At 51.8% G+C, this 27,585-nt stretch overlaps 1 protein-coding gene across 7 annotated transcripts; it reads left to right on the top strand.

The window, feature by feature from the left end:
• Positions 1-217: 217 nt before the first annotated feature.
• MTHFSD (methenyltetrahydrofolate synthetase domain containing) lies at positions 218-20,803 on the top strand. 7 transcript variants are annotated; one of them, XM_072946763.1, is made up of 8 exons: positions 218-347; positions 3,970-4,073; positions 4,596-4,709; positions 6,809-6,922; positions 9,340-9,430; positions 12,368-12,480; positions 12,744-12,869; positions 20,009-20,803. In XM_072946763.1, the coding sequence occupies exons 1-8, from the start codon at positions 287-289 to the stop codon at positions 20,495-20,497; spliced, it is 1,212 nt and encodes a 403-aa protein (XP_072802864.1). In that variant the 5' UTR covers positions 218-286; the 3' UTR covers positions 20,498-20,803. The 7 variants fall into 7 exon arrangements, with proteins under 7 accessions (XP_072802864.1, XP_072802863.1, XP_006212545.1 ...); XM_072946762.1 differs by lacking the exon at positions 4,596-4,709 and adding an exon at positions 4,742-4,855 and having other exon boundaries at positions 328-347; XM_006212483.4 differs by lacking the exons at positions 218-347; positions 4,596-4,709 and adding exons at positions 626-709; positions 4,742-4,855.
• Positions 20,804-27,585: the final 6,782 nt, after the last annotated feature.

Raw genomic sequence — 27,585 nt, 5'->3', positions numbered from 1 at the left:
CTTACCTCAAAATGACTACCGTGTCTCACGGTGGCAATAAGCAAAGGAGGCCCCAGAGGGGTTGTGAAGGATGGAATGAAGTCAGGAGAGAAGAGCGGCTCCCAGGAGGGAAGGGAATCTTCTACCTTCTCAGGAGCCAGCCTTTTTCATTAGAATTATTCATTATTTTATTTTACTTTCAGGACTTTGGGAGTTGTGTGTGAAGAGATGCAGGGAGAAGTCAGGGAGCAGAAACTAGACTGTATCATTTAAATTCTATACGGTCTCAGAGGACAGGAATCCCGTCATGGAGGAGCAATCAAGTCCGGCTTCCTGGAGGAGGCAATCTATGGCGACCAGAAGGAGAGGTGAGTATGTTGGAATTGGCAGTGGGCTCCGACAAGCCAGGGGCTTGTTCACTTGGTAGCCCCCCAGCGCCCGGCGAACGCCCGTCGAGCAAGTGCTCAATGCTGGCCCGCTCCAAGAACATTCAGGCCCGGGAGTCACGCTTGTTCCCCCACCGGACCTACAACAGCCCTGCCTGCGGAGTCACACGCGCATGCGCTGTGGGTCCTTCCCGCCAGGCCTCTGAGACGGCGTCCCCGCCCTCCCCCGCTTCCAGGCCAGTGCGCAGGCGCGCGAAAAGCGCGCACGGGTGACGTCACTTCGTACGGGACTCCGCCAGAGGGGGAGTCGCGCGCTGACGGCGTCGCCATGGAGCCGAGGGAGGGTGAGGGACCGCTGAGGGGATGGGCTGGGGACACTGAGGGGCCACCGGAGGGACGGGCGGGGGGCGCGGAGGGGCCACCGGAGGGACGGGTGGGGTTGCTGAGGGGCCTCCGAGGATTGGGCAGAGGGACCGCCAGAGACAGACTGGGGACTTGGAGGGGTGGGGGGGACGCCCAGGGCTCTGAGCGGGGTTTCGGGGTCGAACCTTCGGCGGACTCAGATCCGGAGCCCGACCCGGTGGGTGGAGTAAATGGGAGAAAACGAAGTAGGGCTACCTTCTGGGCACTTGGTGGTGTGCGCCCCCGTTAAGATCTGCCTCCCATGTCATCCCATTTTATAGAAGGGAAAACAGGCTCACAGCTGCCGGCAGGGGCAGGACTGGAAGCCAGTTTAACCTAAACGCTGGAGCGCTTCATCACTGACCTCTTAAGGAATGCTTCCTGAGACCTCGGCTGTCCCAGGCCCTGAGGAAGTTGGCTCCAGGGCCCTTGAGCTTTGGTGATTTATTGCAGGATTGCCTGGCAAAGATATTAGTAGGGCTCTTGGTGCCCCAAGTTCTGTTAGAGCCGAGAGGACAGCCCTGAATAAATCCACTCCTCCCTTACAATGTGGGCAGCATGTAAACAGCACAGTAAGTAGGTGCTGGTAGTACAGTGGGATAGTAACAAAGACCTTTGGAGACGCCTGCTGAGTGCCAGGTCGGCCCAGGGCTAGAGGTAAAAGGAAGAGCAAGACTCATGCTGACCTGACAGGCACTTAAAACAGAACAGGGTTCAGGCACTTCTCACATTAATATATGTCGCCTCTTATTATCCTAATCATTTCCCATGTTTTGGTAACTTTCCAAGGGCAAGGATCTGCCCTTTCATTCTCTCCCTTCCCTTGCAGTTAGCCCACTGCTTTCTAAATGGGAGTCACTCAGATGTTTGTGATTAATTGACTCTGGAGCAAGGGCCACAATTCCTGCATTTCTTGTGTCTCACACCATATCCTGCACAGTGTTGGGGATATTGTAGGACCTCTGGGTCATTAGTGAAAGTGATAAATATAATAGCCTTTTAATAGTTGTATTGATGTAATGGTTTCTGTTTGAAAAAACAGTGAGGGTCCTCTGGGTTCCTAAAGGAGGGCGGTTCCTAAAGAAGGAACATGGGTCTGTGATCGAGCACTCAGAGATTGCTTTCTGGAGGAGGTGGCATCTCAGCTAGACCTGAAGCGGGGAGGGGAAAGGAAGGAGAGGGGTACAAAGGCCTGAAAGAGAGATGAGGGGCAGGTGTGTGGGGCCAGGGAACAACACAGTTGGGCCACTTTCTGAATTAGAGGTGAAGGGTGATGGGAGATGAGGCCAAAGAGGCCAGCAGGGCTTTGCAGCTCATCCCACACCCTATGCCAGGGGCCCAGGGCAGTGGAGCAGGATGGAAGGGAGACTTCTGGAGGTCTTGCCAAAGCTGGGTCTTGAGGAGTAAGGGTTTTCCTGAGGGACAGTGCTCCCAGCAGGAAAGAACAAGCCAAGCACTGAAAAGTACCCATGTAGCCCTACCCAGGCCGACAGCAGTATAATCTTGGCCTGCATCTTTGGAGATGCATGTTGCCTAAGTACAGTCAGATCTGCATTCTTGATTTCTGTGGTGGTTCAGAAGCACAGCTGGGGTCAAGAGGCACCCGCAGTGTTTGCAGTGGGCTCCAGAAGGCTCTGGGGTCTGGCTGTGAAGGGTCTGGTATGGGTGCTGCTGTTCCAAGGGGATCTGTGTCTAGCCTGAGGGCATAAGCAGAAGAAAGCTTTGGCTCTGGCCCTTAAAACCTTAGAACTATTTGTAGAGGTTTAACAAATTGACATAAAATGGGCGAAGGTTGTGAAGACACCCAGCAGTAACAAGGTTGGAAACCATCTATTGCCCATCAGTAGGGGACCACTTGAGTAAAATGTGACCTGCCCCCATCGCAGAATACTGTCTAACTGCAGAGAGGAATGGGGGTGTTCTTTGTGTACCATGTGGACTAATCTGCAAGACAGCAAGCAGCAGCGGCGTTCAGAGCAGTGTGTGCAGCTGCATGCATGCATTGTGCAGCACCTCAGGGAAAGAGAGTGAGGGCAAGCATGGCAGTGTCTCCTGTGAGGAGCCTGAGGCGCCTGGGGAAGAATGCAGAAGAAGAGCAGGTGCACTGAGTACCTTGGGGAAAGGGACGTGGTACTTGGCAGATGATGGGGAGAGGCTTTTCATTATGGATGCGTTTGTATGTTTCAAAGCCCTATGTACAAAAAATTAAGTTTTTAAAATGTAATTTATTCATATGACTCAAAGCCATACAGTTCATAAATGTTTATGGTGAGGAGCTGGCTGCCAGCCCCACCCCACCACCCAGGCAGGTGACTCCCAGCTCTCTGGCCATGGGACTGTTCCCTCTTGTCACCTTGGAGCAGCCTCCACTCATGTAGGGAAGACTGAGGACCCAAGAGTTTGAACCTGTCCCTCTTTCCTGCCGGGGTGGTAAGAGGTGCCCCGTCACATCAAAGTGATCTGAAACAAAGTTCTGTATGAATGCAAGGATATCCTTCTGGACCAAGAAAACAAAAATTCAGTGAATACTTTAGTGTGTTTAGATGAATGTGCTGATTTTATCTTTTTCTGCTTAGCTGGAAACTGCCTTTTGTTTTTCTCCATTCTAAGAGGAGCACATGCTTAATGTAAATTCTATTGGGACTTCCCCAGTCAAATAATTAAAGAATACCTGTTGCCTAAAACTTCATTTCCAAAATTGGATCTAGAGTAAAAGATTCCTGCAATAAAGGGGATTGTAGTTGGTAATTCAAAATAGTAGCTGACTTAGAAATCACTTGTGTTTAAGGCAAGTATGCAGGACTTACGGCAAGAGTGAAGTAATTGTGGCTGTCTTCAGACTAAGTAGACCAAGGGTGAAATCACAGCCTTGACTGAGCAGAACTCTCATCTCCGAGTGAGGACTTGGGAATGCTTGGGTCCATGGTTTGGGTTGCATTTGTTCTCATGCTCCAAGTTCATGAGACTAGCCTAAACATTTGGGTTATGTTGAATTTACAGTGTTTGGACTCTTTGCAATTTGTTGTGAGAGTAAAACCTATCACTAACCTGGGTTTTTTGATATAGGGATCAGAAGCCCCAGATTCTGGTCTGGTGTGGCAGAGCTCAGGGTGCAGTGGGAGCAGGTGTCCTGTGACCTGGGACTGCTGCGCTGCATGGCTCTTGGCTTTGTGTTCATCGGTCACACCCTTTATTGCCATAGGTGTTTCCAAACAAGACATTCGTGAGCAGATTTGGGACTACATGGAGTCGCAAAATTTAGCTGATTTTCCCCGGCCTGTTCATCACAGGATTCCCAACTTCAAGGTACTGAGGCATTCCCGGAACATTCACGGGGAAGCACGCTATTCCTAGATGAGTAACAATAGTAACTCAGTTACCATCCTGCTTCACGGTGGATTTAAACTCGGTGAGCAGTGAGTGGTGTGAAATCCGAACCAGATGCCAGGACTTTTGTGTTTTGAGATGCCCCTCATTGCGTTAACCTGCACCCTCAAGTGCCTCTTCCTTTTCTGTGCAGGGTCGGTGGGTGGGTTGCATCTTGCCATGAGGTGGTGCTAAGGTGGTGCTGACAGAGGAAAGGGTTTCTTTGGCCAAAAGCTGGAGATTGTTGTGGTGCTTTTCACACAGTTGGCTCCCTAAGAAGCCCAGTGAGGCTGCTTCTCAGCTCTTTCCACCCTGGCTGCTTCCTTAGATGTTTCTCAGGTGACCCTGGATCTTGTCTCAGAATTGGCCCACATGCCTGTTTGGGTGAGATGCTAGAGCATCAGGCTGTGGGCGGCCCAGTGTCGTGTCCTCTCAGTAACATGCACTTGCATTTAAAAACAGGGTGCTTCTCGGGCTGCTGAGCATTTCCCACGCTTACAGGCGTTCAAAATGGCCAGAACCATTAAAGTCAATCCTGACGCTCCCCAGAAAAATGCCCGCTTCTTCGTCCTGGACGTAAGTGCACCTCTGTCTGTCTGCTTAACCAGGGCTCTTATGTGGCTTGCCAAAACATCAAAGACCTCGAGGCTTTTGCCAGAACGCAGGAAGTTAAAGTGGACCCCGATAAACCGCTGGAAGGCGTCCGGCTGCTGGCGCTGCAGGTAATCCCATTTCCCCGAGCTGGAGCCCTGGCCACTGACCAGCCCACCTTCCCCAGGTGCTGGCAAGTGTTCACAGTCCCACATTTAGAGGATGGTGCTTATGACTCCCTTCAATGCAGAACGTGCCCTGGGAGTCGTTTTTTCCAGGACTGTCTGGAAGTTTTTCATCATCAGTCAAAAGTCCTGAACATTTCTGAGTTCAAAGAGAAAGCACTTTGAAACAGTGACTTTGAGTCATCCCAGTTCTGATGTATCTATCAGAAGAGAATGATTACAATATGTGTATTTCCTCTGCTACATTTGTAACACTAAAATTCTTTAAAACTTAGGAACCCGTGAGTGAGAAATCTGATAAATGAGTTCCCAAAATATATGAATTAGAACAGTGTTTCTTAGCTTAGATATAATAGGCCCCTTTTTGAGAAAAAAAAATTCCCCCAGGGTTACTTTAACTTATTATAACTTAATCTTGTAAGTATAAGCATAAAACTTGGCATAAATTTTAATGCTCATAGCTCTTATGCAACTGTAAAACCAAAATAAACATGTAAATTAAATATAAGCAAAATTAGAAAAGCAATAGCATTTGGATAACAGCACTCATTTAATGTAACAGCTAATGTTTTTTGCCGAAACAAAGCACTGTTGACAGTGTTAGTGTGGTGCTGTGTATGTCAGTGCAGGGTCTGTGGGATTCTGCCGTCCACCACTCGACCTCAGGTGACGACTCAGGTCCCCCACAGCTCCTGAGAAGCCTCGATCTGTGGGGCGCCCCTCACTCTGGGTGGGGAAGTGCATGCCCTGCAGGCAGGGGTGGTGATGCACAGGCCGCAGACCACACCAGGAGGCATGGCTTCCCAGACCCTCATTTGGTTCTATAGCCTATTCGCAGTAAATGCCCTGGTGGTGTTTTGAGATCCCCTGGCCTGAGCACCCTGGCTGTAAGGTAGCACCTTTCGGGGAACTTTGAAGACTCTCTGTGGCCAGGGACCGGTTCTGAGTCAGGCTCAAGCAGATCGGCTCTTGGTGAGTCTCAGAGTTCCCCAGGGGATCCTAGTGTACAGCCAGGGCTGAGGTCCACAGAGCTGGGCTGAGCAGAGTAGTGTGCAGTGCCCCTAGGATCTGGAGCCTGCAGACAGAGTGACCCCCCTCTGTCACACTCAGAAGGAAAATAGCACGTACTCGTTATCTGTGTTGAAATAATCTTCTTGGGGTTGAAAACCTTTATTTAAGCCAAACTCTGATTTTACAGTGTTTTATTGGTCTTAGGTTGTCATCTCCTGCACAAAAAGTAAAAATGCTGTTTTTACATGAAAGAGTTTACAAGTTGTATGATTGCCTTATGGCCCACCCTGCATAATCTACAGTGGTGGCCTTGGGCCATGGGTCTCGAACTTCTCCTGTGCATCAGAACATACAGTGGGCTTGTCCAAGCAGGTTGCTGGGCCCCGCCCCAGAGCTTCTGATCATTTCTACCGGTGGCCAGGGGCCCCCACTTTGAGAACCCTTGCTCTGGGCCTCACAATAGACATTTGAGAATTAAATAGAAGAAAAGGGCTATCGTCATGGGTCAGTTTTTATATATTGATTGTAACAAGTCCTGATCTCTCAGACTGCGATTTACCGAGCAGCAAACTAGATATAAATGCTTGATGGGATGATGTTTTAACGTGGCTGTGCAAGGCTGGCTTCAAATGAAAACATCGTTGTAATTGTACAGTGTGTAATGCTGGCAACAGAAGGCATAGGCAAGCTATGGTTGGAGTTTTAATGAGAACAGACCTTCATTTGGGTTTGCACTGTCGCTTTAACCTGTGACAATTCTGAATGGCAAGTAGAGTAGAGTCAGCAAGCTTTATGACTTGTGACCTGCTTCTGTTTCTGAAGTGTTAAAAACTTACACAAGAAGGTTCCCATGTTGAACTTTGTCATTTATTGACTTTCTTTTAAAAGAGCAAAAAAACGTTGCTGGTTCCAACACCACGACTGAGAACGGGGTTGTTTAATAAGATCATACCACCCCCCGGGGCAACGAAAGATGTCTTGAGAAGATGTGCCACCTCTGAGGTAAGTTTGAGAAGCAGTGCCCACCACTGGGAAGAACCGTCCTCAGCCGCGGCTTCCGGTGAGTCAGAACAGTGCAAATTCACCACAGGGTTGAAACTGTGCTTAACAAACCCAAATGAGGAGCAGCGTTAAAGTAATCAGCAATGTTGTCATTAAAGGAGCTGAGGAGAAAAACTGCAACTCGATTTTCTTTTGCACCAAGTTGGCAAATTGTACATTCCGGTTGAGAAAAGGAGTAGCCAGTTTTCTGGTGCTCTGGCACCCTCCAGTGTTATTCTGTGGTGCCGTTCAGTGTCCCATACAACTGAGGACACGGAGTGGAATTTCCAAAATATGTTCAATGGGAAATTGCCTCACCAAGTGCTTAAGTAATGATGGCTTTGGTAGTTCAGCATCGTGATTTTCCCGACTGCCTCACAGTGTCATAAAGCCAAGCTGTGCGACTCTTACGCTGGGGTGCCTTATAATGGCATTTGTCTAGTTTTTTAAAGGCAGAGAAATAGAATTTGGTGACATTTTTAAAGTTCTAGAGTTGACCCCAGATAATTTGATTTCTATTCAAATAAGAATAAGAAATAGGGCATCAAGATACTCCTTTTTAAAAGGGATTTTCTACTTATGTCTAGTGTATACAGAGTGAATGCTGTATTGTTTATTGATAACCTGGCTTATTCCAAAAACAGACTTTGACCTGGCGTACAAAAGCACATATAATAAAGTAAGATAATAAAATGTGTAGAGAAAAGAGCAAAGGGAAGATAAGCGCAAGAGACACCCATGGTTCTTTCTGGTCAGTGTTCAAAGTGCACACCATGTGTCCGCTGAGGTGGGCAGACGTGGCCACAGGTCTGAGCCCACACCTCGGAGAGCGACAGGGATTGTGATGGGTTACGAGTCGTAGGTTCTGGACAGTGACAGCAGCTCTTTCCTGGGGTTGAGGTCCAGGTTGGACATGGCCGTGGTGCCGGTATAGTGGTCTGTGTCACCCTGAACAGCACCCTGCTCCCCCTTCTGAAGGGACCCGATGCACTGCTCATTGCCGGGAGTCCCGTGAAGCGCCAGCACTGGCTGGTCTCTCACAGGCTCTCCCGACAGCACGGCCCTGCCAGGGTAGAGCCAGGCGGGCTGTCGTGACTGAATCCCATACGGACCGAACGGCGGTGTTTGGGCTCTTTCATGTCATGAGATCCTGGATGGAAATCAGAGATCAAGTCATGGACTTCAAAAAGATTTTCATTTCTTTATGGTAGCGGAAAAAGTGGAGAGGCTCCTAAGGCCACGTCTACATGCAGATGCAAATTTAGTGTGGTTATTATTTAGGTTGTTTAAGTCCCTTACCCATCTGGGGACTCTTTGTGGACTAGAGCAGGACTTTGGGAAGTCAGGAGGACTCCTGGATGCTCGTGCTTTGGTCAGACTCAGCAGGGGAGGCTGACCCACTGGGAGAAGAGGAGGTCAGACAGGTTACAACACAGGAAACACCATGTGGGTGTCGCTCCCTGAGGCTGCCAGGCACCGAGCCCACGGAAACGGGCTTGAGGACGCAGGCTGTGGACGTGAGATGCCTGCCTGCATGGCCGCTGTGAGCTTCAGGGAAGACAGGCTTTCCTACCGCAAGGGTGCCATGGGTCGATAATGGTGGTCTGACTGTTGGGAGGCCCCAGACTAAGCACAGTACTGATCCTGTGAGCAGCCCATCTTTATCCATCGACAGGGCCCCAGATCACATCCGCACAGCATTCTGGTCTAGTTTCCTAGATTTCCCTGTCGCCCGTTGTCAGTCACAGCTGCAGCAGCCTCCCTGTGCAGGCCTCCCTTAGTCAGTGCAAGGGTGGTACTTTGAGTGCTTTCTGGTTGAATGCTTAATACGTCAGGAGTGATCTGCTGTTCGTGAAGAGTGAGAGAGTATTGCCTGGTGAAGTAGTACACACAGTAAACGACCACATCTTACGTGCTCCACGCTTTACCCCCCACTGTCGTTTCATCCCAACACCAGGGGGCGAGGTAGGGCTGGTGTCCCTGCCTTACTGAGGGAGAGACTCAAGCTCAGAGTTTCCTCCTGCAGAGACCGCAGGGCAAGGGGGGATGTGGACCCACTTCCCTGTGGCCCCCGAGCCTGTGTTCTGAACGCTGTGCTCTCTGCCTCCTGGGAGAGGCTGACTTGCTGGACATTATGAAATGACTGTCTTGTTGGCTTGTGCTGTCAGTTCCTCCTGAAGTCTTTGCTGGGAAAGAATGGTGGGCAATGTCCTAAAATGGTTCTGATCCCCGGTTTTCCTGGGCTGCCACCTCCATGGTGCTGAGTGTGTGCTGTGGGGCGGTGAGCTTCCTGTGGGGCTCATTTGGACTCTTGAGTTGTGAGGCAGGGTGGCCACTCTGCTGGGGAGCTCTCAGGCCACGTGTCTGTCCCTCCACAGGGTGTGAGGAACCACAGCGCTCCCGTGGGCTTGGATTCCAGGGTCCTTGTGGACTTGGTGGTGGTGGGGTCCGTGGCTGTTTCTGAAAAAGGTAAGAGTAAGAACAGAGACTCTGGAATGTGCCCACTTACCCTGTAGCTTGCTATTCCTGGTGCCCCTGTCACCTTTCCGACGTTGAAGGTGAGTAATTTCAGCTTTCGGGACGCATGCCTGGCCTCCAGAACCACTGCATCTGTTACTCGCTGTGAAGAACTGACTCCGTTCCTCCCACTCCTGGCCCCATTCAGCACCTTTACAGCATTTTCACTTTTCGTAACAGGAAAAATAAAGTGAGATAATCTCTCTTCGGGTGTTGAAAGATGTCCTTCTGTTCTTAAGTTGACTGGAACTGGAGCTGGATTTATTTGCAGTGTGTCAGTCAAGAGTTGGTTTTGGAGAGCCTCCAGTAGACGGAAAGGACGTTGGGTTCTGGCCCTTGTTTTTGCTGTGAAGCAGCAGCCCCTGGACAGCGGGGTGTCCCGAGCCTGCCTGTGGGCCTGGCACTTCCCGCAGGCGGGTGACAGGGCCGGGGCTTCCTGGGGCCTCCGTCCCCTCCGTCCTGCTCCCCGCAGCCTCAGCTTGGTGCTGTGTGGAAACAAGCTGCTGGTTCTGCCGTGGGCTCAGGAGGCTCCGGGTCGGGGTGTGCAGTGTGACTGGGCCCCGCCTTGCTGGGAAAGCTCCCCCTCCCCGCAAGGGAAGAAGTAAGAGAACCTCCTGCGTCATCATCCGCAAAGCTCTCCTGTGAACGTGAACTGGCCGAAGCCAAGTTCTTCTTTCAAGAGAGGTTCCCAGTAAATAGTTGGTGAGAGAGGCTCTGAGTCCTTCATTCCAAACCCTGAACGCTGTGTTTTTAAATGTTGGCTTTTAATATTGTCACCTTAAGTGGACTCTTTCCCTGCTCCCACTCTGAGCCAGCAGGTGAGGTGCTGTAGGAGTGAGGTGTTGTAGTTCTCAGTCCTTGCTTTCTGTGTGTCCCCTGTCACAGATAATTTATCTGTGACCTCAGGGACAGGTACACAAAAGCACTTGTTTCCTCCACGCCGGCACACCAGCACCAGGCCAGCACTGGGCGGGCTCTGCTTTGGGCTGTCAGTGCGTGGGAGGAACAGATGTGGAGCTGAACTACCTACAATACAGGGTGCTCAGGGCTGGAAACAGAAGCCAGGGTGGACATCAGTGGGCTCGGAGGAGGGACCTGTCAGCCTGAGCAGGGCCCCAGCTCAGTGGTGACCTCAGAGCTGGCTCTGGCCTGCCAGGTGTTTCCGAGGCCAGTGGAGCCAGGCAGGGAGAGGGAGCAGCATGGTGATGTGGTGCGGCCCTTGGTGGTTGGTGCCGGCTTTCCCGAGGCCTGAGGCCGGAGGACAGGCTTCAGGCTGTACTCTTGGCGGTGGGAAATCAGCAAAGGTTTCTTCTTTTAAAGGGACATTAGGATGGATGAACAAAAGAAAAGTGTTTGTAAACATCACTGTTTAAATTAGATAAACTCTCTGATTAAAACAACAAAATTACTATGCATGTTTTAAAAATGTGGATAGCACAGAAAGCATCACTGGGCCACCTTCCCTCTGCCTTTCCCCAGGTGCCCACGTAAGTGTCAGCACGGTGTGAGGTGCAGCTGTCTCACATGCTCCATGTGCTCATCCTGTGCGTTCATCCAGCTCCTTTGCTTGCGCTGCAGTGCTCTGTCCTGCTGCTGGGGTCGCCCAGGCCTCTGCCCGTCAGTGCGGGAGGTCGGCCTCCTGTTCAGCAGCCCTGACTGACAGACATCTGTCTCCAGCGTTGGCTGTGGTCTTTCCCTTGCATATAACACTAGAATGACGTGTAGTCTTATTGTATGGTCTGGGGTGCCCTCAAGGACTACCTTTGGGGTGATTCTTAGAAGAGGGAAAAAACAAAGTGTTTTAAATCCTGATGGATGTTGCCAAATTACCCACCAGAAAGGGTGCCCAGCCCACATCCCGGTCTGTCTGTCTTGCCTCTCTCCCAGCTTCCCTGTTAATAACTAGAATTATCCCACTTTAATTTTTCTGTCTGATAGTGAACCGTGGTATTTGCGTTGCCTCTTGATTTGCATCTAGTATGGGTGAGGCTGAACATTTCTCCTGTGTTCACCGTCCATCTGCCTATCTCTCTGGGCTGTTCATACCCTTTGCTGTTATGCTGTTGCATTGTCTTTCTCTTGCCTCTTTGCATGAATGGTTGAAGGCTTTTCGTGGTTGAAGCAGCACGGCCAGGTAGGAGTCTCAGAGGGACGCAGGAGCAAGGTGTGTGCACACTTGGCGGTGATGCCTGTGCCGAGTAGAAGTCAGAAGTCCTGAGCCGGCCTGGGTGTCCTGCTGAGAGGGGCTTACCTGGGGGCTGAAAGGCGTGCCAACACCCACTGTCTTGCTGCGTCCTTTGCCCCTGCTTAGCTTGTCCTTCACTTTAGGTAACGAGTCCTTTCCTCCTGTCACATTTTGAATTCACAAGATAGCACTAGTGCTGCTTAAACTGCTTCCTTCCGGGCTGCAGGGCTGCTCGGCTGCTCCGGGCCGCTCCTTGGTGCTTTTAGCGGCAAGGCTATTCCATTTCGCCTCCATATCACTGAGCTAGACATTGTATTTTCCCTCCAAGATGAAGAAGATTTGCCTTTAGTAGGAATTTGTTTGTAGCCTTTTAAAAATCTACTCTTTTCATTACTTCTAAGTTGAGCTCCACTAATGTACAGCTCACATAAGTGCCAGCTCAGTCTCCTTTGTAAAGGAGATGCCTCTGTGTTGGCAGGATTCCAAGTTCACTTCAGTGTGTGTTGACCACGCGCCAGGTCAGTGTGGCTGTTCCTCTCACTCCTCTGCTTTCGCTGGGCTGCTGAGGGTTACCTGGAAGCGTCTGTGAAAGGATCAGGGATACCGGGTTCAGGTCTCTCCTTCCGTTGTGACCCGATGAGAGAGGTGCTCTGCACGATTCCCCAGACCCCACAGAGGTGCTCACTCTCTGCATTGCCTCTTAGGCTGGAGAATTGGAAAGGGAGAAGGCTATGCTGACCTTGAATACGCCATGATGGTGTCGATGGGAGCAGTCGGCCCGGGGACGCCAGTGGTCACCATCGTCCACGACTGCCAGGTGCTTCCTGGGGACAGGCCCAGCAGAGCTGCCGCTGCGCCCTGAGAGCATGAAGAGCATGACAGGCGGGGAGATGGGCCTCTGCCGTCGCTCCGTGCCCCGTCTGCCATGGCGTTGCTCGTCCAGGCCCGGTTCGCCCACTGGCAGGGCAGCTGGGCTTTGTCCGCCGGGGTTTGGGGGACATGGAGCTTCCGCCAAGCGGTACAGTGAACACGGCTGGAGCTGTTCCCCTTCAGCTCTCTTACCTGCTTCTGTTTGACCAGGTTGTCAACATACCTGAAACACTCCTTGAGGATCACGACCTCACAGTGGACTATATCCTCACCCCAACGCGAGTTATCACCACAGGGTGTGAGCGCCCTAAGCCAGCGGGAATCACATGGTCCAAGGTGGGTCACTGTGGCAGGCAGCGTGGCCAGCACCAGCCTGTGGCGTACAGACGCCTCCGCTTTCCCTGTCTCCTCTGTCTAGCGTGGCTGCCGTCCCCAGGCCTGTGTTGCATGGCTGTGCGTTTGGGTCGCCTGTGAGCTTTTGAACAATTCAGCTTCTGAGTCGGTCTCCATGCGTGGGCCTGAGAATCTGCTTTGCAAACACGCCTGTTCTGACAGGCAGGTGTACTGTCAGCTGATACCCAGAAGTGATCGAGCTGATGCCTTGAATCTGCTTGCCAGCTAGTTTTCCTGTCTAAGAGCTGTCTTCTGCCATCCCGGCTACGCATGGTCCTAAATCATCAGTCTTTCCTTCTGCAAACCCCGATTTTCTTACTGCCGTCTGCATCCCCGGGCTGAGGCAGAGCCTTCGTGAGCTGATGCCTTGGCGACACCTGTCTCCTGAACAGGCTGTGGCACGTGTTACAGGCTAACCTGCAGTCGGGGTTTGACCCCAAGTATCCGCCTTCAGGTTATGATGCTGTCCGCTGGTAGAGAGCCAGCATCACTGAGAAAACAGGAGGCACTGTGCTCCCTTGGGATTGAAACTTGGTCAAATCAGCATGTTTATCCTTGTGTCACATTCCTTAAAGCTGAGTCATCCAGAGTTGGAAGGCAGCCTTCCTTTGGGCGTGGGAATCAATGTGTGTACCTCCAAGGATGAGCCGGAAGAGGGTGCCCCATGAGAGCAGAGGGGAGTACCCAAGACCAGACAGGGCGGGGTGGGACCCTTCAAGTGCACCCTGAGTTCCAGGGAGGAGGCCGTGGCACCCTTCGTGAATATTAAAACAACCCTCTGGACTTTTAGAACTTAGGGTACCTCGGAATTTGGGCACACAGCCCCCCTTTGTGTGGCAGCCGACACACGAGTCAAGGGAGAGAAGTGGCTGTGCTCAGGGGTGAGCGCTTGGTCTGCGGAGGTTACACCAGAGGGGCCTCCCCAGCGAGGCCGCAGGTGCCCTGGGACCAGCGCTTCACAGTCAGGGGCCAGCTGCAGCACCAACTGCGCCAACTGCAGTGTGGTAGGGAGGCGCAGGGGGCCTCTCCAGGGAGAGAGACGTGTGGCCTTGGAGAAGAGCTGCAGGTTTTAACAAGAAGAAAACAAAAATAGCGACTACTCAGGTTATCAGTTGTGTTAGAGGAATGTGATCCCTCTTGTTGAAAGAAAACCGAACGCAGGCCCAGCCTCCTGAGACACCCCGGCCATGCTGGTGCCTGCGGGGTCCTGGGCTGTTCCGCCTGTGGACACCTCGGCTTTGTCCTCTGCTGAAGGGCGCTAGTTCCTGGTGGGGCCTTGGCGAGATGCCCAGCAAGCCAGCTCTCATTTTGGGTCCTGTGTTCCCAGTGCCTCTCCTCCCGGCTGGGCATCCCTCTGCACAGGTCCTGTGAAGGCACGGATGCCTCAGCCCTTCGGTTTTTGTCATGACCTTGCTCTGGGTGCAGCCAGAGTGTGTTTTCATCGACGATGGGGAGGAGGCCCCTAATTCCATTAAGACTGGGGGAGGTGGAGGGGGCAGTCTGTTTCAGGTTGACCGCTGGCACGTGCCGGTAAGTCCTTGCACGACGCTCCACCCGTAAACTCGTTGTCATGTAGGCATCAGAATCCAGAATCCAGGAACTTGCCTCTTGTCTATTTCATTGGAGTATCTGGAATTCATTTTTTTCTAAACACTGTAGCCCTCTCAAATGAAAGGTTGTGAAACAAGTACAAAATGTGGCGCCTTAAAAAAAAAACTCATTCTTAATACACAAGGATTGTGCAGCATTTGATTCCCTGGCCTTTGCTTCCACATCTCAGGAAGTGTGAGTGCTGCCCCAGCCCACCAGGCTGGTTTGGTATGGACTCTGGTTACCACTCTAGGTACTTCGAGCAGTGGATCCCCTCAACCTGCCTTCCAAGTCCACGTGGGCCTTTCTCGGCTCATGTCTTGTGGTTTCAAGGCCAGAAGGCGTGTGGTTTAGAAGCTTAGAGCATAGAAGTGGCAGTGGCCCACTGAGTGGTGGTGTCTGAAACCAGGGCACACCCTCTCCAAGTCCCCCGTTTGTTGACTGTAAAATGGGGACACTCAACACTGATGTTTCAGGCGGAGGCAGGACCTGGTCAGCTGGGCTGTCACAAGTGCCGAATGGTGGTTAATAATTGCAAGAGATCTGCCTGGATGTGGCTGTGTGGTTTTTCTTCTCCTGGCTGCCAGCAGATTCCTTAACTGAGCCAGGATGGCCCTGCCCACTCTCTCCACAGTGCCTTGTCACCATGTGCCCTTTATTGCCTGTCAGTGAGAAGGAGGGCAGAGGCACAGGAAGGAGAGAGGCACAGGGAGATAGCTTTTCCTTCCTCCTTCTGGAAGGTGTGACTGCTCTGAGCACGTGGGTCTCTGTCTCTCGCACTCTCCTCGCCCTTGGCCACGTATGAGTTGCAAGACACACAGCCGCTCCAGCCCATCCGCCTGAGAACCTGGGGCTCCCTGAGTCCACCTTGGGGAGAGGAGGGCTCGAGGATGGAGCGAGAGACCTGGCATTGAGGTGGGAGTGTGGTTCTGAACCTCTGAGCACTCTTCCAGCTCAGTGGCCTTTTAGTCTCTGGGACCATAATCCAGACGTCCCTCCCTGCGGACGGCCGTGTGTCAGACGATCTGTGAGGGGCCGCCTCACAGATGGAACCCAGGGCACCTGGGAGGTCGTGCTCCCTGCCACCAGGGCCCCAGTCCAGGGAGCATCCTCCTCTGCTCCCCGCAGTCGTTGCCGTAAGGTACCAAGGAGAGCAGCATGACGCCATTGGCCAGAACCTGAACAACTAACTTTCTTGTCAACTCATTTTCTCCTTAATTAAGGAAATGGGATTCTGCCAGGGCCGTTCTTGGGCTTAGACACAAAGAAGCAAATACTTCTGTAGCTTCCACACCGTGTAGCCTGTCCACCCCTACCGGTCTGCGTGGGAGGGCCATTCTCAGAGGGTCGGAGCATGCCGCATTGACTTCTGAAGGGTGGCGGGCGCCTTGGGAACAGGATTCAAGGAAAGCACCCCTGCAGGCAGCAGCAGTCCTGGCACCTTGAAGCTCAGCTCCCCGGCCCACACAAACACTCGTCCGATGCTTTCATTTCGAAAGAGTGACTGCACTTGATCTAGTAATTCATCTCGTAGGGATCTGTCCTAGAGAAATACTTATAAACTCAGATAAAGATATTTGAGTACTCAGGTATGCAGTGCCCTAGAACGGGGAAAGTTAGAGACCTAAATGCCAGTAGGCTGTGCATACAGCCTTGTTAAAGAATGTTTAATGGCATGAGGAAATGTTTGTGGTATAAGAAATTTTAAGTGTAAAAAGCAGAATATAAATTTATATATGTTTGATGTGTAATTTTGTGTTTTGCTTAGTATGTTAAAATATGCATAGAAAAAAGACAAAAGGAAACACACTGGAAGATTAACAGTAGTTATCTCTGTGGGATAGGGTTTCAGATGTGTTTTCTACTTTTTTCCCTCAAATTTCCCACAGCCAGTATGTATTACTTTAATAATCAAACTATTTAGTGGACAAAACATTGAATTTTATGACTGTTTTCCAAAGCAGACTTTTCAGCTTTAGCTATGTTTGAATCCAGTTTTGCAGAATCAAGGTGTGGCCTCTGTTCTCAGTGTGCTCTCCGGAGGTAAAAATGAGAACTCGAGACCCAAAATAGTTAAATATGTACCAGTTCTTAGAAGTCATACTTGTGTGAGTAGGTGACACTGGCTCATCCAGGATGTTGTGTAAAGCTTCTGTCTGTGTGTGAAGTGGGCCACGCACACGGGCCGCTCTTCTCCAGGGGCCGGCGGTCTGGGCTGTGGGGTGAAGCCGAGAGCCATGGGGCAGGCGTTTGTCCCCCCAAGCTCTGAATTGCCCGGTGGGAGGGAGACCGCACTACTCCTGTGGGCCTGGCATTCTGCCCCCGACTCAAATCAGGACCAGGCGGGAGCCACGGCATGCAGATGGAAACTGGCATTTTGTAGCGCAGGTTGTAAGGTGATCGTGTCTACCAGAAAATGAAAAGGTTCTTTACTAAAACAGTTCTTAGTGATGTCCGTGGCTGCCACCAAGCAGCCACCTCTTCCTGACCCCAGGGGTGGTCCAGTGGGGCAGTGGTGTGCTCAGGGGCCAGCCCGTCCTGCGCTCCCACTGCAGAGGGGCTGGCCCTGTAGGGCCTTGTCTACTGAGCGACATCTGTGACCAGTTATGTGCAGAAAGGTGTGTTAAACAAGCCACATTGCAATTAAGAGATACTGTCCTTAGAAAACCCCTGAATGACATCCGTGGAGGATGCCGCATTTCCTTTCTCCTCCTGAGCAGGCCTCCTCTAGCAGGACTTCACCTCGGTCATTGGGAAGTGTCTAAAGCATTTTCATCAGCCATGGTAGGCGCAGACTTGTACAGGAGAACTAGTGATTTTTGTGGAAGCTGTAGTTCACGTTAGAGATGCTTCTGGTGTTTCTGTGTGTCTTTGCTGTCCTAGCATTATTGAGAGAGAAGGAGCTTAAAGGTCCTCCTTCTCAGGCTCCTTTATCTTCCACTCAAGTGAAGTGGGAACCAGAGAGAAAAGCAGCTTACCCCAAAATGTGACCCCAGTGTGGCAGAGGTGAGGTTAGAACCGAGTGTCTTTTTCTGGGCAGATGCCTTTGTGTTGGACTTAGCACCTGTTTCTAGTGCTTTAAATTTAACCTTTAAAGGGGACACATGTTTATAATTGACTGCCATCCACATGCTTCAGCGGAAGTGATTGTACCGTACCAAAAAAAAAGTATCACTTTTGCTTTATACTAACTTTTCAAATGGAGTGATTACAGAGAGCATAATCTTTTTATGTTTGATTAACAAGCAAAATCTTCTGTTTCACGTGGCAAATTGACAAAATGTAATAAATGTTCTGAGTTGCCAGGCAGGGAAGATAGAGTAGCATTGCCGCGGGCCCTGCGTGGGGGTCCAGCCCATCCACTTGGCTCTTGAGGCTCTTCTGTCAGCCGTGGAACTGCCCTCGACCCCTGCTGTCCCCTCCCATGGAGCGCAGAGATGGCAGAGGTGGCAGGCGGCTGGAAAGTGGCAGAACCCGCCTGGTGATCAGGGAGATTTCTCCTTCAGGACTCGTGGAGGGCGGAGAGGGAGCCAGCATTGAGCTTTGTCGTTCTTACCCAAAGAATGCAGGGCTCCTGAAACAGCAGTCTCACATGAAAGCCGTGCGTCTCTGCGTTTCCATCCCCAGAGACCCCTGGTGTGTGCCTCCGTGGCCGCGCTGTGGACCCGGGCGGTTCACGGTGCACGCTGGTTGCTTTCCTGATTCTGTAGCTGATGGCCGCTTGTAAGTGCGCCAGCTCAGGATAAGGTAGCGCCAGGGAAGGGCACAGAAGGATGTGTACTCCCTTCACACACATTTCAGCATGGATTCCTGCTTCTTGAGTGTGGAGCCTTGCCCCGTGGGTCAGGCTTCCTGAGAACACACACCTCTGCCTCAGGTAGCCCTGTGGGTCCCCTGGGCAAAAACCCACGGGAGTTTCAGCACTTCAGGGGGGTCACCCGGCCGAGACTGCCTCACGGTGGCCCCGGTGGACACACGGTGTTTACCAGGAGGTGCAGCCTGGTGGTTCCTGCCACTGGTGCTTGGAGTGGGGCAATATTTAGTCTTTCATTTAATGACAGTCGTACTTTCTGTTTGATTGTAATTGCAGTTGATCGGCTTTTCTAAATGCTCAATTTAGTAACTTAAGAAATCCTGAAGAATCTAATTATGACCAGTTTATTTAGGTCTGCTTTAGAAAACTCTGAAAGAACACGAGAATCTGAGCCGACGGAGGTGGACCAGGGACAGGGAGGGAAGCCCAGCTTCTCTCCGGGGTCCTTGATATCCTGCCAAGGATAAGAACCATTACCCTAAGCTATATGTGATCCTGAGTGTACTGAGAGCACTAGTGCTCACTGAGCTGTTTATTTTTGTGGAAGAGCCCGCCTGTCTGCCCGTGTGCTGACTAGTGTTCTGGCTCGTGTCTGGGCAGCCTGTGTTTGGCCCACGCTTGCCTCTTGGCAACTGACCATTAACCAGCTTTGTGTTCCCAACACAACACAGAAAGCATCTCTAAAGAATGAATCATCGGGGGAAGCGCATGAGGTCCTGGGTTCAATCCCCAATACCTGCATTAAAAAATAATAATAATAATTAAATAAAAAGTAAAAAACCCCGAAAAGGCAGTATTTAAAAAATGAATTATCAAAAAGAACTGACCATGTCTTTCTGTCCCTCTTCTGCCGTGTGAGTCCTCAAGAGATGTGAGACCAGTTTTGCCCGGGCTCAGTTGTCCAAGCTCATGCTGGCCCAACGGGCAGCCCCCAGTATACCTGCCCTACGGGACGGAGCCGTGGGTGTCGCATTCAGGCTCTGCCTCGAGTACCAGGGCTCTTCTGTTGCCTCCATTGCTGCAGGTGCTCAGGAAACCTTTGCTGATTGATTTGACCAAGAAACTAAAGATGTCCTAAGATGTCCTTTGTATGGAAGGCCTGCTCGTTGAGGTGGAACGTGTGTGCTGTTTGTTATTTTGTAGCTTGATGACACGTTGCTAGAAAGTGTTTTCAGTGTACGGTTCTGCTTCAGATTCGCCTTGTTGGTGCTTTTTCAGTGACGCCTTGATGCATTTGGCCCTTAAGCAGAGGGGCAGGGAGGAGGAGATCCCCATGGCACCATTGAAGACCTCATCCTACCCAAAGGCATAGGTTGGGGGCAGGGGAGCGAGGCACGGAGGCAGAAACCCCCCCATTATCCTGGGGGGTCACTAGGGCAGATGCCATTTGTAACCCCCTAACCTTTATACCAGTGACCTTAGCTCTTCCCTTTCCAGGTGGGAGGCCTCGGTTATCTGCTTCCTGGGCCCCCAGGAAGATGGAGAAAGCTGCCTGTTCTGGCGAGCTGCCATGGTGTGCTGGGCAGACGCAGAGTGGCAGGTGGAGGTGGCTGGCCTGAGTGTGCTCATGTCTTACACGAGCCTCTGTGCCAGAGGCCCCTGAGTGTCTTCCTCCCTCATGACGAGTCTTGGTCCCTTGGGACACCCCGGGACTAGCTGAACTGCTTTACTTTTTCAGATCAGCTGGGAGATGCTGGGGAAAATCCCAATTCTCAGAAGCCTGCGCTGCAGAGAGGAGCAGGCTGGGAAGGATGTCACCCTTCGGGATGAGCCCCGGCACCTTCCGGCCACCCCAAGCATCGTCAGAAAGCCGCGGGGCCTGCCCCCGCCAGAGCTGGGCTCCGGGCAGGTGGAGGATGCGCCTTCCAACACTGTTTATGTCGGGAACCTCCCACGGAACGCCCGAGTGAGCGAGCTGAAGACAGCCCTCGGCGTGCTGGGTGTGGCACCCCTCCGGCTCACCTGGCAGGGGCCACAGCGCAGGGCCTTCCTCCACTACCGGGATGCCGCCTCGGCCCAGCGGGCCCTCTTGTGCCTGCAGGGCTTCCACCTGGGCGCCAATGCCTTGAAGGTGGCACGGGCCAGGCAGCAGAGGGCCAGTGATCTGGTGGGTGGCCATGCTGAAGAGCCACACCCTGACCATCGCCCTAGCATCGCTGACCCATGACCATGTTTCGCTCTGGTCCCCAGCGAACTTCGCAGCCAGCACAGCAGGATGTGGTGGAGCGAGTGCTGCGTGGCCTACTTTGAGTTCAAGCCTTTCTGGGGAATTGGCTCCAGTTACTGCCCTGCAGTCTTCAGAGGAGCAGGGAAGTCAGCCCATAATGCACGTCCCACCTTCTGGAGCCAGAAAGCTCCACGTCCAGGTTCTGGTTTTCCTTGGTCCTACAGCCTGTTGGATGTCACAGCCCTGCTGGTTTCTTGGTTTAGGGGACAGAGTGGGCAATAAACAAGTAGAAAATGGCGGCAGCAATTTAGAGGAATCTGAATTCTGGATTTGCAAGGCGCAGAGGATTAAGGGATGGTGGATGGAGGATCCGGACGGGGAGGCCCAGATGTAGGAGCACGGAGGGGCAAAACCAGGAGGCACCTTGTGTTCCTGATTCCTTGGCCTGGCACTGCTGGAGGGGGAAAGGTACATTCAGGTCAGAGAAGCCCGGTGGTTCAGTTCCCTGGGTACAAACTGCTTGTCACATCTTAGTGCTGGTGTTGGACATGGAGGCTGGTCTGACATGGCCCCTTGGCTGTGTGGTCTCACCTTTGTCCCTTCCTTACCTTCCCAGCCGGGCTACTTCCTCTGGGTGAGCACCCCTGCTCTCGGCCAGCTGCCCTTGCACAGCAGGGAGCTCTGTCCTAGGGGACCCTGGCTTTGGAAAACAGATTGTCCCGGCCTATATCACAGGCGAGGCCAGATGTTCACACTCCTGCTTGCCCCCCGCCATATGATTTCTGGGTCTTTTCCTCCAGTTCTCTGTTCCTAAAAAGCAAGCTGGATTTTGGCAGAACAGTGCTTTCTAACCAGAAGTGCTTTTGCAATTAATGCTAGACAAAAAGTCAAAATAAGCATTTATGTGGAGATTTCATTTATTCAAATGTATATGCATTGGAAATTTTTATTTTTTCACCAAGGGTCTTACTGAGTGTGTTTTAAGCCCATTACTATGTCTCAAGAGGCCAGCCTTGCCCACACAGTGAAGAAAATGTTCTCTAGGCACTCAGTCTCCCTTTGGAAAGAGAATCAGTCCTTAGGTTTGCTTATTAAATGCAGACTTTCCACGTTGTCATGAACAAAACAAGAAGGTGGGATATCTTAACACAGGCCAGGACCAGCCCTAAGGCCTCTGTGCTGGCTCTTTTCCTGCCTGAACCGTCCGTCCCCATCCCACGGCTGGTTTAGCTTTGTCACGTGTGTTTAGCTCGGCAGTCGCAGGCCAACTGACTGCCCGGCCCAGAGGGGCAACCTGCTCATCTGAACTCCTCGCTTCAGTTGGTTTTCCCCCTTTTCCCAGAGTGCTTCCTGTGTTTGACATGTTCTTGTCCCATTCTTGCTGGCGGTTTTCTTGTGGGTTTGCCACGTTGGAGTCACACTCCGGGACAGGAAATGGGCCTGTGCCAGTCTTCAGTCCCCGCCGTGCCCCAGCCTCGAGGACCACAGCAGATACACAGCAGATGCACAGCAGCTCAGGAAAGATGTGAATGCGGATGGGTCTCTCGGAGCCGAGAGAGTGCAGGCATGGGTGTTCGGGGAGCCTGGCGCCAGCACCTTGCACATCAGGGCTGATCCCCGGTTTGAGCCAGGTCGCTGGGTTTTCTGTCGTTCACAGTGAAGATAACCCAGATGTGTTGATACCCAGATCCTCTGGATGCGCTCATCATGTTTGTGTTTGCGAACAGTAGATGAACATGATGGAAACTAAGACCGAGGGCTTGAAGTGTAAGTGCCCCAGACGTATCACCTGCGCGCCTTCCCAGCATCCACCTTGGGCCGCCGGGAGGAGCTCTCAGAGACCCAGCTTCTGGTTCCCAAGCCTCTTGAGTACTTGTCAGCATCACAATTGTATAATTCACATAATAAGAGAAAATAATGGAAAATGAGCACTTGACAAAACACTTAGACTATATGAACCCCTTTTAAGCAGAGCTCTCACGATTCATGGGTCCCATCCTGTGTTTTCCTAAATGGTAGTGTGGCCTTGCCCACAGATGCAAGGAGACTCCTGCCAAGTCTGCAGCAGCGCAGTCTCCAGAATCCCACCCTCAGCTCTGTGCCGCGCATGCTGGACCCGGGGGTCGCCCCGTCGGCTCACGGGTCCTGCGCTGTGGGCAAGACATGGGGCCTCTCGGGCTTTAGCGGCCTCATCTTTAGAATGAGAGTGTCGAGCGTGTTGGCTTCTAGGGCCTGACCTGTTCTAACATTCTGTTTCTTAGGAAGCTCACTGCTTGCCATCACTTAGTCTTTTTCTATTTATAAAAGTAAACTTACCCATCTTGGAAGTTCTGGAAAGTGAGACGTATGAAGGGCATCACCCCCTCACCCCACCTCTTAAGCAGCCTTGACACTGCCCCTTATTTACTTTAAGTCTTTCTTCTGTGCAATTGTAAAACACAGCTAAGATTAACAGCATAAGCTACAAACCCCACATGTGCAGCTGAGAGCATCAGTGCTGCCCTCCTCCTGCGGTGTGGTCCAGCATCTACCTCATCTCTGAACAGCGTGTGCTCATCCGTGAGTGGGCAGAGTGATAGTGCCCCCTGTGGATTTGTTGCTTTGAAGGTGAATAAAGCAGCGTGAATTTCTAAATCATACCACTCATAAAAATAAATTCCAGGCTAATTAAATATCTAAACTTAAATGTAAAGGAATTTGGAGAGAAGAGAATGTTTGATGACATTGGGGTAGGAAGGATGGGCAGGGCCCTGAATTGAAGGAGGAATTTACTCCCTCATCCCCCCGGCGAGCGTCAGGTTTCGATTGGTCGGTCCGGAATCCTGATGAGCCCCCCCGGGACAGCTGCTGTGGGATGCGTCTCTGAGCAGCAGCGTAAGCTAGTGTGTTCCAAGTGTCTTAATTTCTGTGTGTTCTTTTCTAATATTTGACACCATGCATTGACGATTTCATTCAGTATTACTTAAATCGTTTTTGGAACATTAGGATAAATGTGTATTACAGCACTTGTCTCCTGCCTCTCCAGTCAGCCTCTGGGATGCTCGGGGGAGTGCTTAGTGCTCCCGTGATGCAGGCAGCAAGCGTGTCACCCTAGTTCTAACGCAGACAAGTACAAGTGTCCCATGTTCCCTGTGGGCCAGACCCCATCACACACTGTCTGAACTCTGAAGTAGCAGACAGTGCGCTCCCCATGTTTGCGAATGAGAAGACTGAGGCTGCCCAAGAGGAAGTGATTCCCCCCATCCAGTCCCACAGCCCGTTCTGGAAGAGCTGAGCCTGATAGAGAATTATCTCCATTAGCTTCAAATCTCTTTCCACTTCTGCCCTCCTCCCTGCCCCATTCTCACACCCAGGCCCCACTGGGCTGGAGACTCCCTGAGGCTAGGGCTGCACGTTCCAGTTGGGGAGAGGTCAGCCTTTCGGTAAGAATGCATCACCTGCACCAGTGAATGGATGACCATTAAAAACGGAAACAGTTGCTCTCAGAAGGTTTAACAAGCTTATTCAGGGCTCCAGATCCGGGCAGAGGTAAAGTGGGTGCTTGGACCGTGGCCTCTGCCCCAAGAGCCCAGCTGGCTTCCCTGCATTTCAGTTGCCCTCTGTACACACGGGTTCCATATCCACCATGTGTTCAGCCAGCTGGGAATTTTGACCCCTGGGAACCAATCCCCTGCAGATACCAAGGGACTGCAGCAGACTAGAGAGAATAGCACTGTTCACTCTTTTCACACCCCATCCTCCCCAACCCAGCCCCTAAGCCGCCGGGGTGGGGGATGTGGAGCAGGCAGCCTACCCTCCGGACCCATTGGGGAGGGTCCTGCCTGTAAGTTCTGTAGGTCTGCCCTCCCACCGTCCTTCAGCCATCACTTGGCCTCCCTCGTTCCCATCCAGTGACACACACATACCTCCCCCCAGACCTCACGTAAGGAGACAGAAACGTGACGACGGAGGACTGCAGCTAGAAAAGGCTGAGGACAAAACTCAGGAAGGGAGCCAGTGCAGCTAAAACCACAAAAGAGCTTACATTTGGTGAAGAAATGTATTGGAGAGACGATAAAACGGCAGACACATTTAAAAAAAACAGTAACCAGGTCCAGGGCTGGCAAACGGAGCTCTCCATCCACACCCACACCCACAGCAGACATCGGTAATCAACGCCAGCACTCTTGCTGGCTGAGCCTGAGAAACCTTCACACTGAATTGTAAGGAACCAGGACTGGATGATCTTATTAGACGTGAGATGAAGCATCCACCTTGCTGCCGGAGGAGCAGAACTGAGGCTCTCTCCCTTCACCTCTTCTCTTCCTGGGGAGCACTACCACACATATCCTCTCCCTCCCGCCAAGGCCCCTGGGAAGCACTTGGCTTGCAGGTGACTCTTTCAGAATTTCAGTTCTGATTCTCGTACACCCTGCTCCCAGCGGGAAAACCCAGTGGTGATTGCTGAACTCACTTCTCGGGTATCTGGATCTAACTCAGCCAGTGTTCCGAATACAACGGGTACCAAGGCCTCCAGTCATTTTCAGAATGGTTTTTTTGGGGGGTGGGGAGCTGTCCCGGGGAAGTCTTCAAAATAAATCTTACACAGAACCCCATGTGTAAAAGCAGGAGGAAGAGGTTGGTGTCACCTGCCACAGCGTTCTCTAATGGGCACCGCCTACCTGACCCCACTCTTCTCCTGCACTGAGGGCGGGGTGACAGCCTCAGCTTGGTTGGCTTCCATATTCTGCTGATACCTTCTGTCTTTCCTCCTGATAATAATGGCTCAAATTTGTTGACCTGTTTTATTAAATGCTGTGGAAATTGTAAAATGTTTCCCCAAAGTTCTTCAATGCCCCATTAAGAGAAGGCGTCTCTGTAGGTCTCCTTGAATCTGGGATCTGGGACAGCTGGGTGAACACTGCCAGCTTGCATGAAGAGGCTAAGAAACTGGCAGCTTCCACCTCATCTGCTCAGATCCCTTAGAGCCCGGCCACCGCGCTGTGAAGAAGCCCGAGCTTCCCAGGCAGAGGCCCAGCCGCGAGGAGCCAGCACCACCACCTCGCCAGCCTTGCGGGTGCACCATTGAAGTGGGTCCCCCAGCCCCAGATGAGCCGTCTCAGCCAGTGCCTCCTGGAACAGAGACGGGCCGTCTCCACTGAGCCCTGCCCAGACTGCAGTCAGGAGTGAGATGAATGAATTTTGCTGCTTTAAATTTGGAGCGTGATTTAGTCTTCATTAATAATCAGTTGCATAATTTCATTGACATTATAGATAATGATATTCGTGTATAAATGGTATGATGTATTTATAAATACATATATAGTACTGAAGGTACAACTTCAGAATACAAATTATATTCATAGATATGCAAGTGCATAATGTCACTTCACCCTCACAGTCACTTCAGAAGGACGTCCCTCTTCACAGACTGATAACCAGGAGACTTGTCCATATTCCCCCCAGCTTCCCTAGTGAAGCCGAGACTCAGGTTGCAGCTGATGGTAGACTAAGCCAGAGTTACCCACGTATCTGTCTTGTGTCACTGTGGGTCACCTGCACCTTGCAGACAAAACCAGGGGCGCTTTCTAGAAGAGGAATGCGGGGTCGGGGGTGGCGGTTTCCCCCAGGGTGCACATGCTGGTGGCAGAGACACACTTGGGGCCAGGTCTGCTCAGTTCAGAAGCCTGCAGGAGAGTCTCTAGGCAGTGTTCCCACTCTGTGTCACGTCTGTCCTGCTGCCTTCAGCCCTGGTCTGCACATCACTAAGTAGCTCCCCTTGTTGGAAGCCCAACATGTGATGGTCATCGGGCCAGCTTTGCCTCTTTTGCTGGAAATAGCCCTGTATTTTACTGCATGTGTGGATGAAGAGACTGAGGCACTGAATTGTGATGCGTTGTTCCCTGGCACATGGCGGAGCCCGGCTTGTCCCCATCCCATGCCGTGTCCTCCCCTGCAAGTCCCATCATTTTGCCAGTCCTTGTCATCATCCTAGGTTTTCAGCAGAGACAGCCTCGGCAATCTTGCAGACAAGCAGAGGCTTCTGCATAGTGGAGCCCATGCTCCCGTTCCTCTTAGTGGGTGGGGTAGGATTTCTTCTTGTGAATGGAATCCTTTATTTTCGATGTCCATAAATCATGAAGGGTATAATAGGAGCTGACATGGGACCGTGTAATGTGGACATTTTGCACGTTGGATAGTTTGGAAGCAATAAACTCAGACCCTAAACTGCTGAGTTGTGAGCAAACTAAACACCCTTCTCTGCCTTAGAGTCGGATTAACTCACTTAACTCTTAGAAGAACCCACAAAACAGATTCTGTTATGTCCCCATTTTCCAGGTGAGAAAGATGTGGCTCAGAGAGGTTATATGACTTGGTCAGGTCACACTGCAGAGCTGGTTTTCAGCCCCAGGGCCTCGGCCCCCCACCCCATCACAGGAGAAGCCCGTCCTCTGGGGATGCAGGGGTCCATCATCTCAACCACCAACAGGCCTCAGGAGTAGCTGGGAGCCACGGTGGCCCGTGGGACACCAGAGAGACCATCGACTGAGTGGCTGAGGATGTGGTTTTGAAGCCACGCCCACCAGGGTTTGCAGTGCATCCAGCTCTGTCTGTCCTAGCTGTGCATCCTCAGGCAGAGTGCTTGCCCTCTCTTGGTTTCTTCACCTGTAAGCCCTTCAGAGGTTTTTTGTTTGTTTTTGTTTTTCTAATTTACTTAATGCTGAGAGAGGTGCTCCTGCCATCATCCCCATGTTACAGACGGGGAAGAGGAGGCGTGGAAAGGACAGGCACTGGCCAGAGCTCACAGGAAGGGGCGGAGTCAGGACTCAAACTCAGGCCCTCTGGCTCCCAAAGTCTCAACCACTATGTTCATGACCTGCTTCTTCAGGGATGGCAGGGTCTGTGTGTGTGCAGGGAGGTGTCTCCTGGGGACCACATGTTGTCTTGGGGCCGGGTGGCGTATTGAAGCGATGTTTGCTTTCTTCCTTCACTTTTCTATGGCTCATTTATTTTATTTTAAATAAGCCCATTCGTTTGTGTAATTAGGAAAAGATTAAATTCATTTAGTTTGGCCCTCTCCCAAAAAAAGCTAGCTGCCTACCCCCTAA

The sequence above is a fragment of the Vicugna pacos genome, chromosome 21 (genome assembly GCF_048564905.1).
Source record: "Vicugna pacos chromosome 21, VicPac4, whole genome shotgun sequence".
In the NCBI taxonomy this organism is placed as follows: Eukaryota; Metazoa; Chordata; class Mammalia; order Artiodactyla; family Camelidae; genus Vicugna; species Vicugna pacos.
Note: the sequence above shows the minus strand (reverse complement) of the source record. Positions and strands in the feature narration are given on the sequence as shown.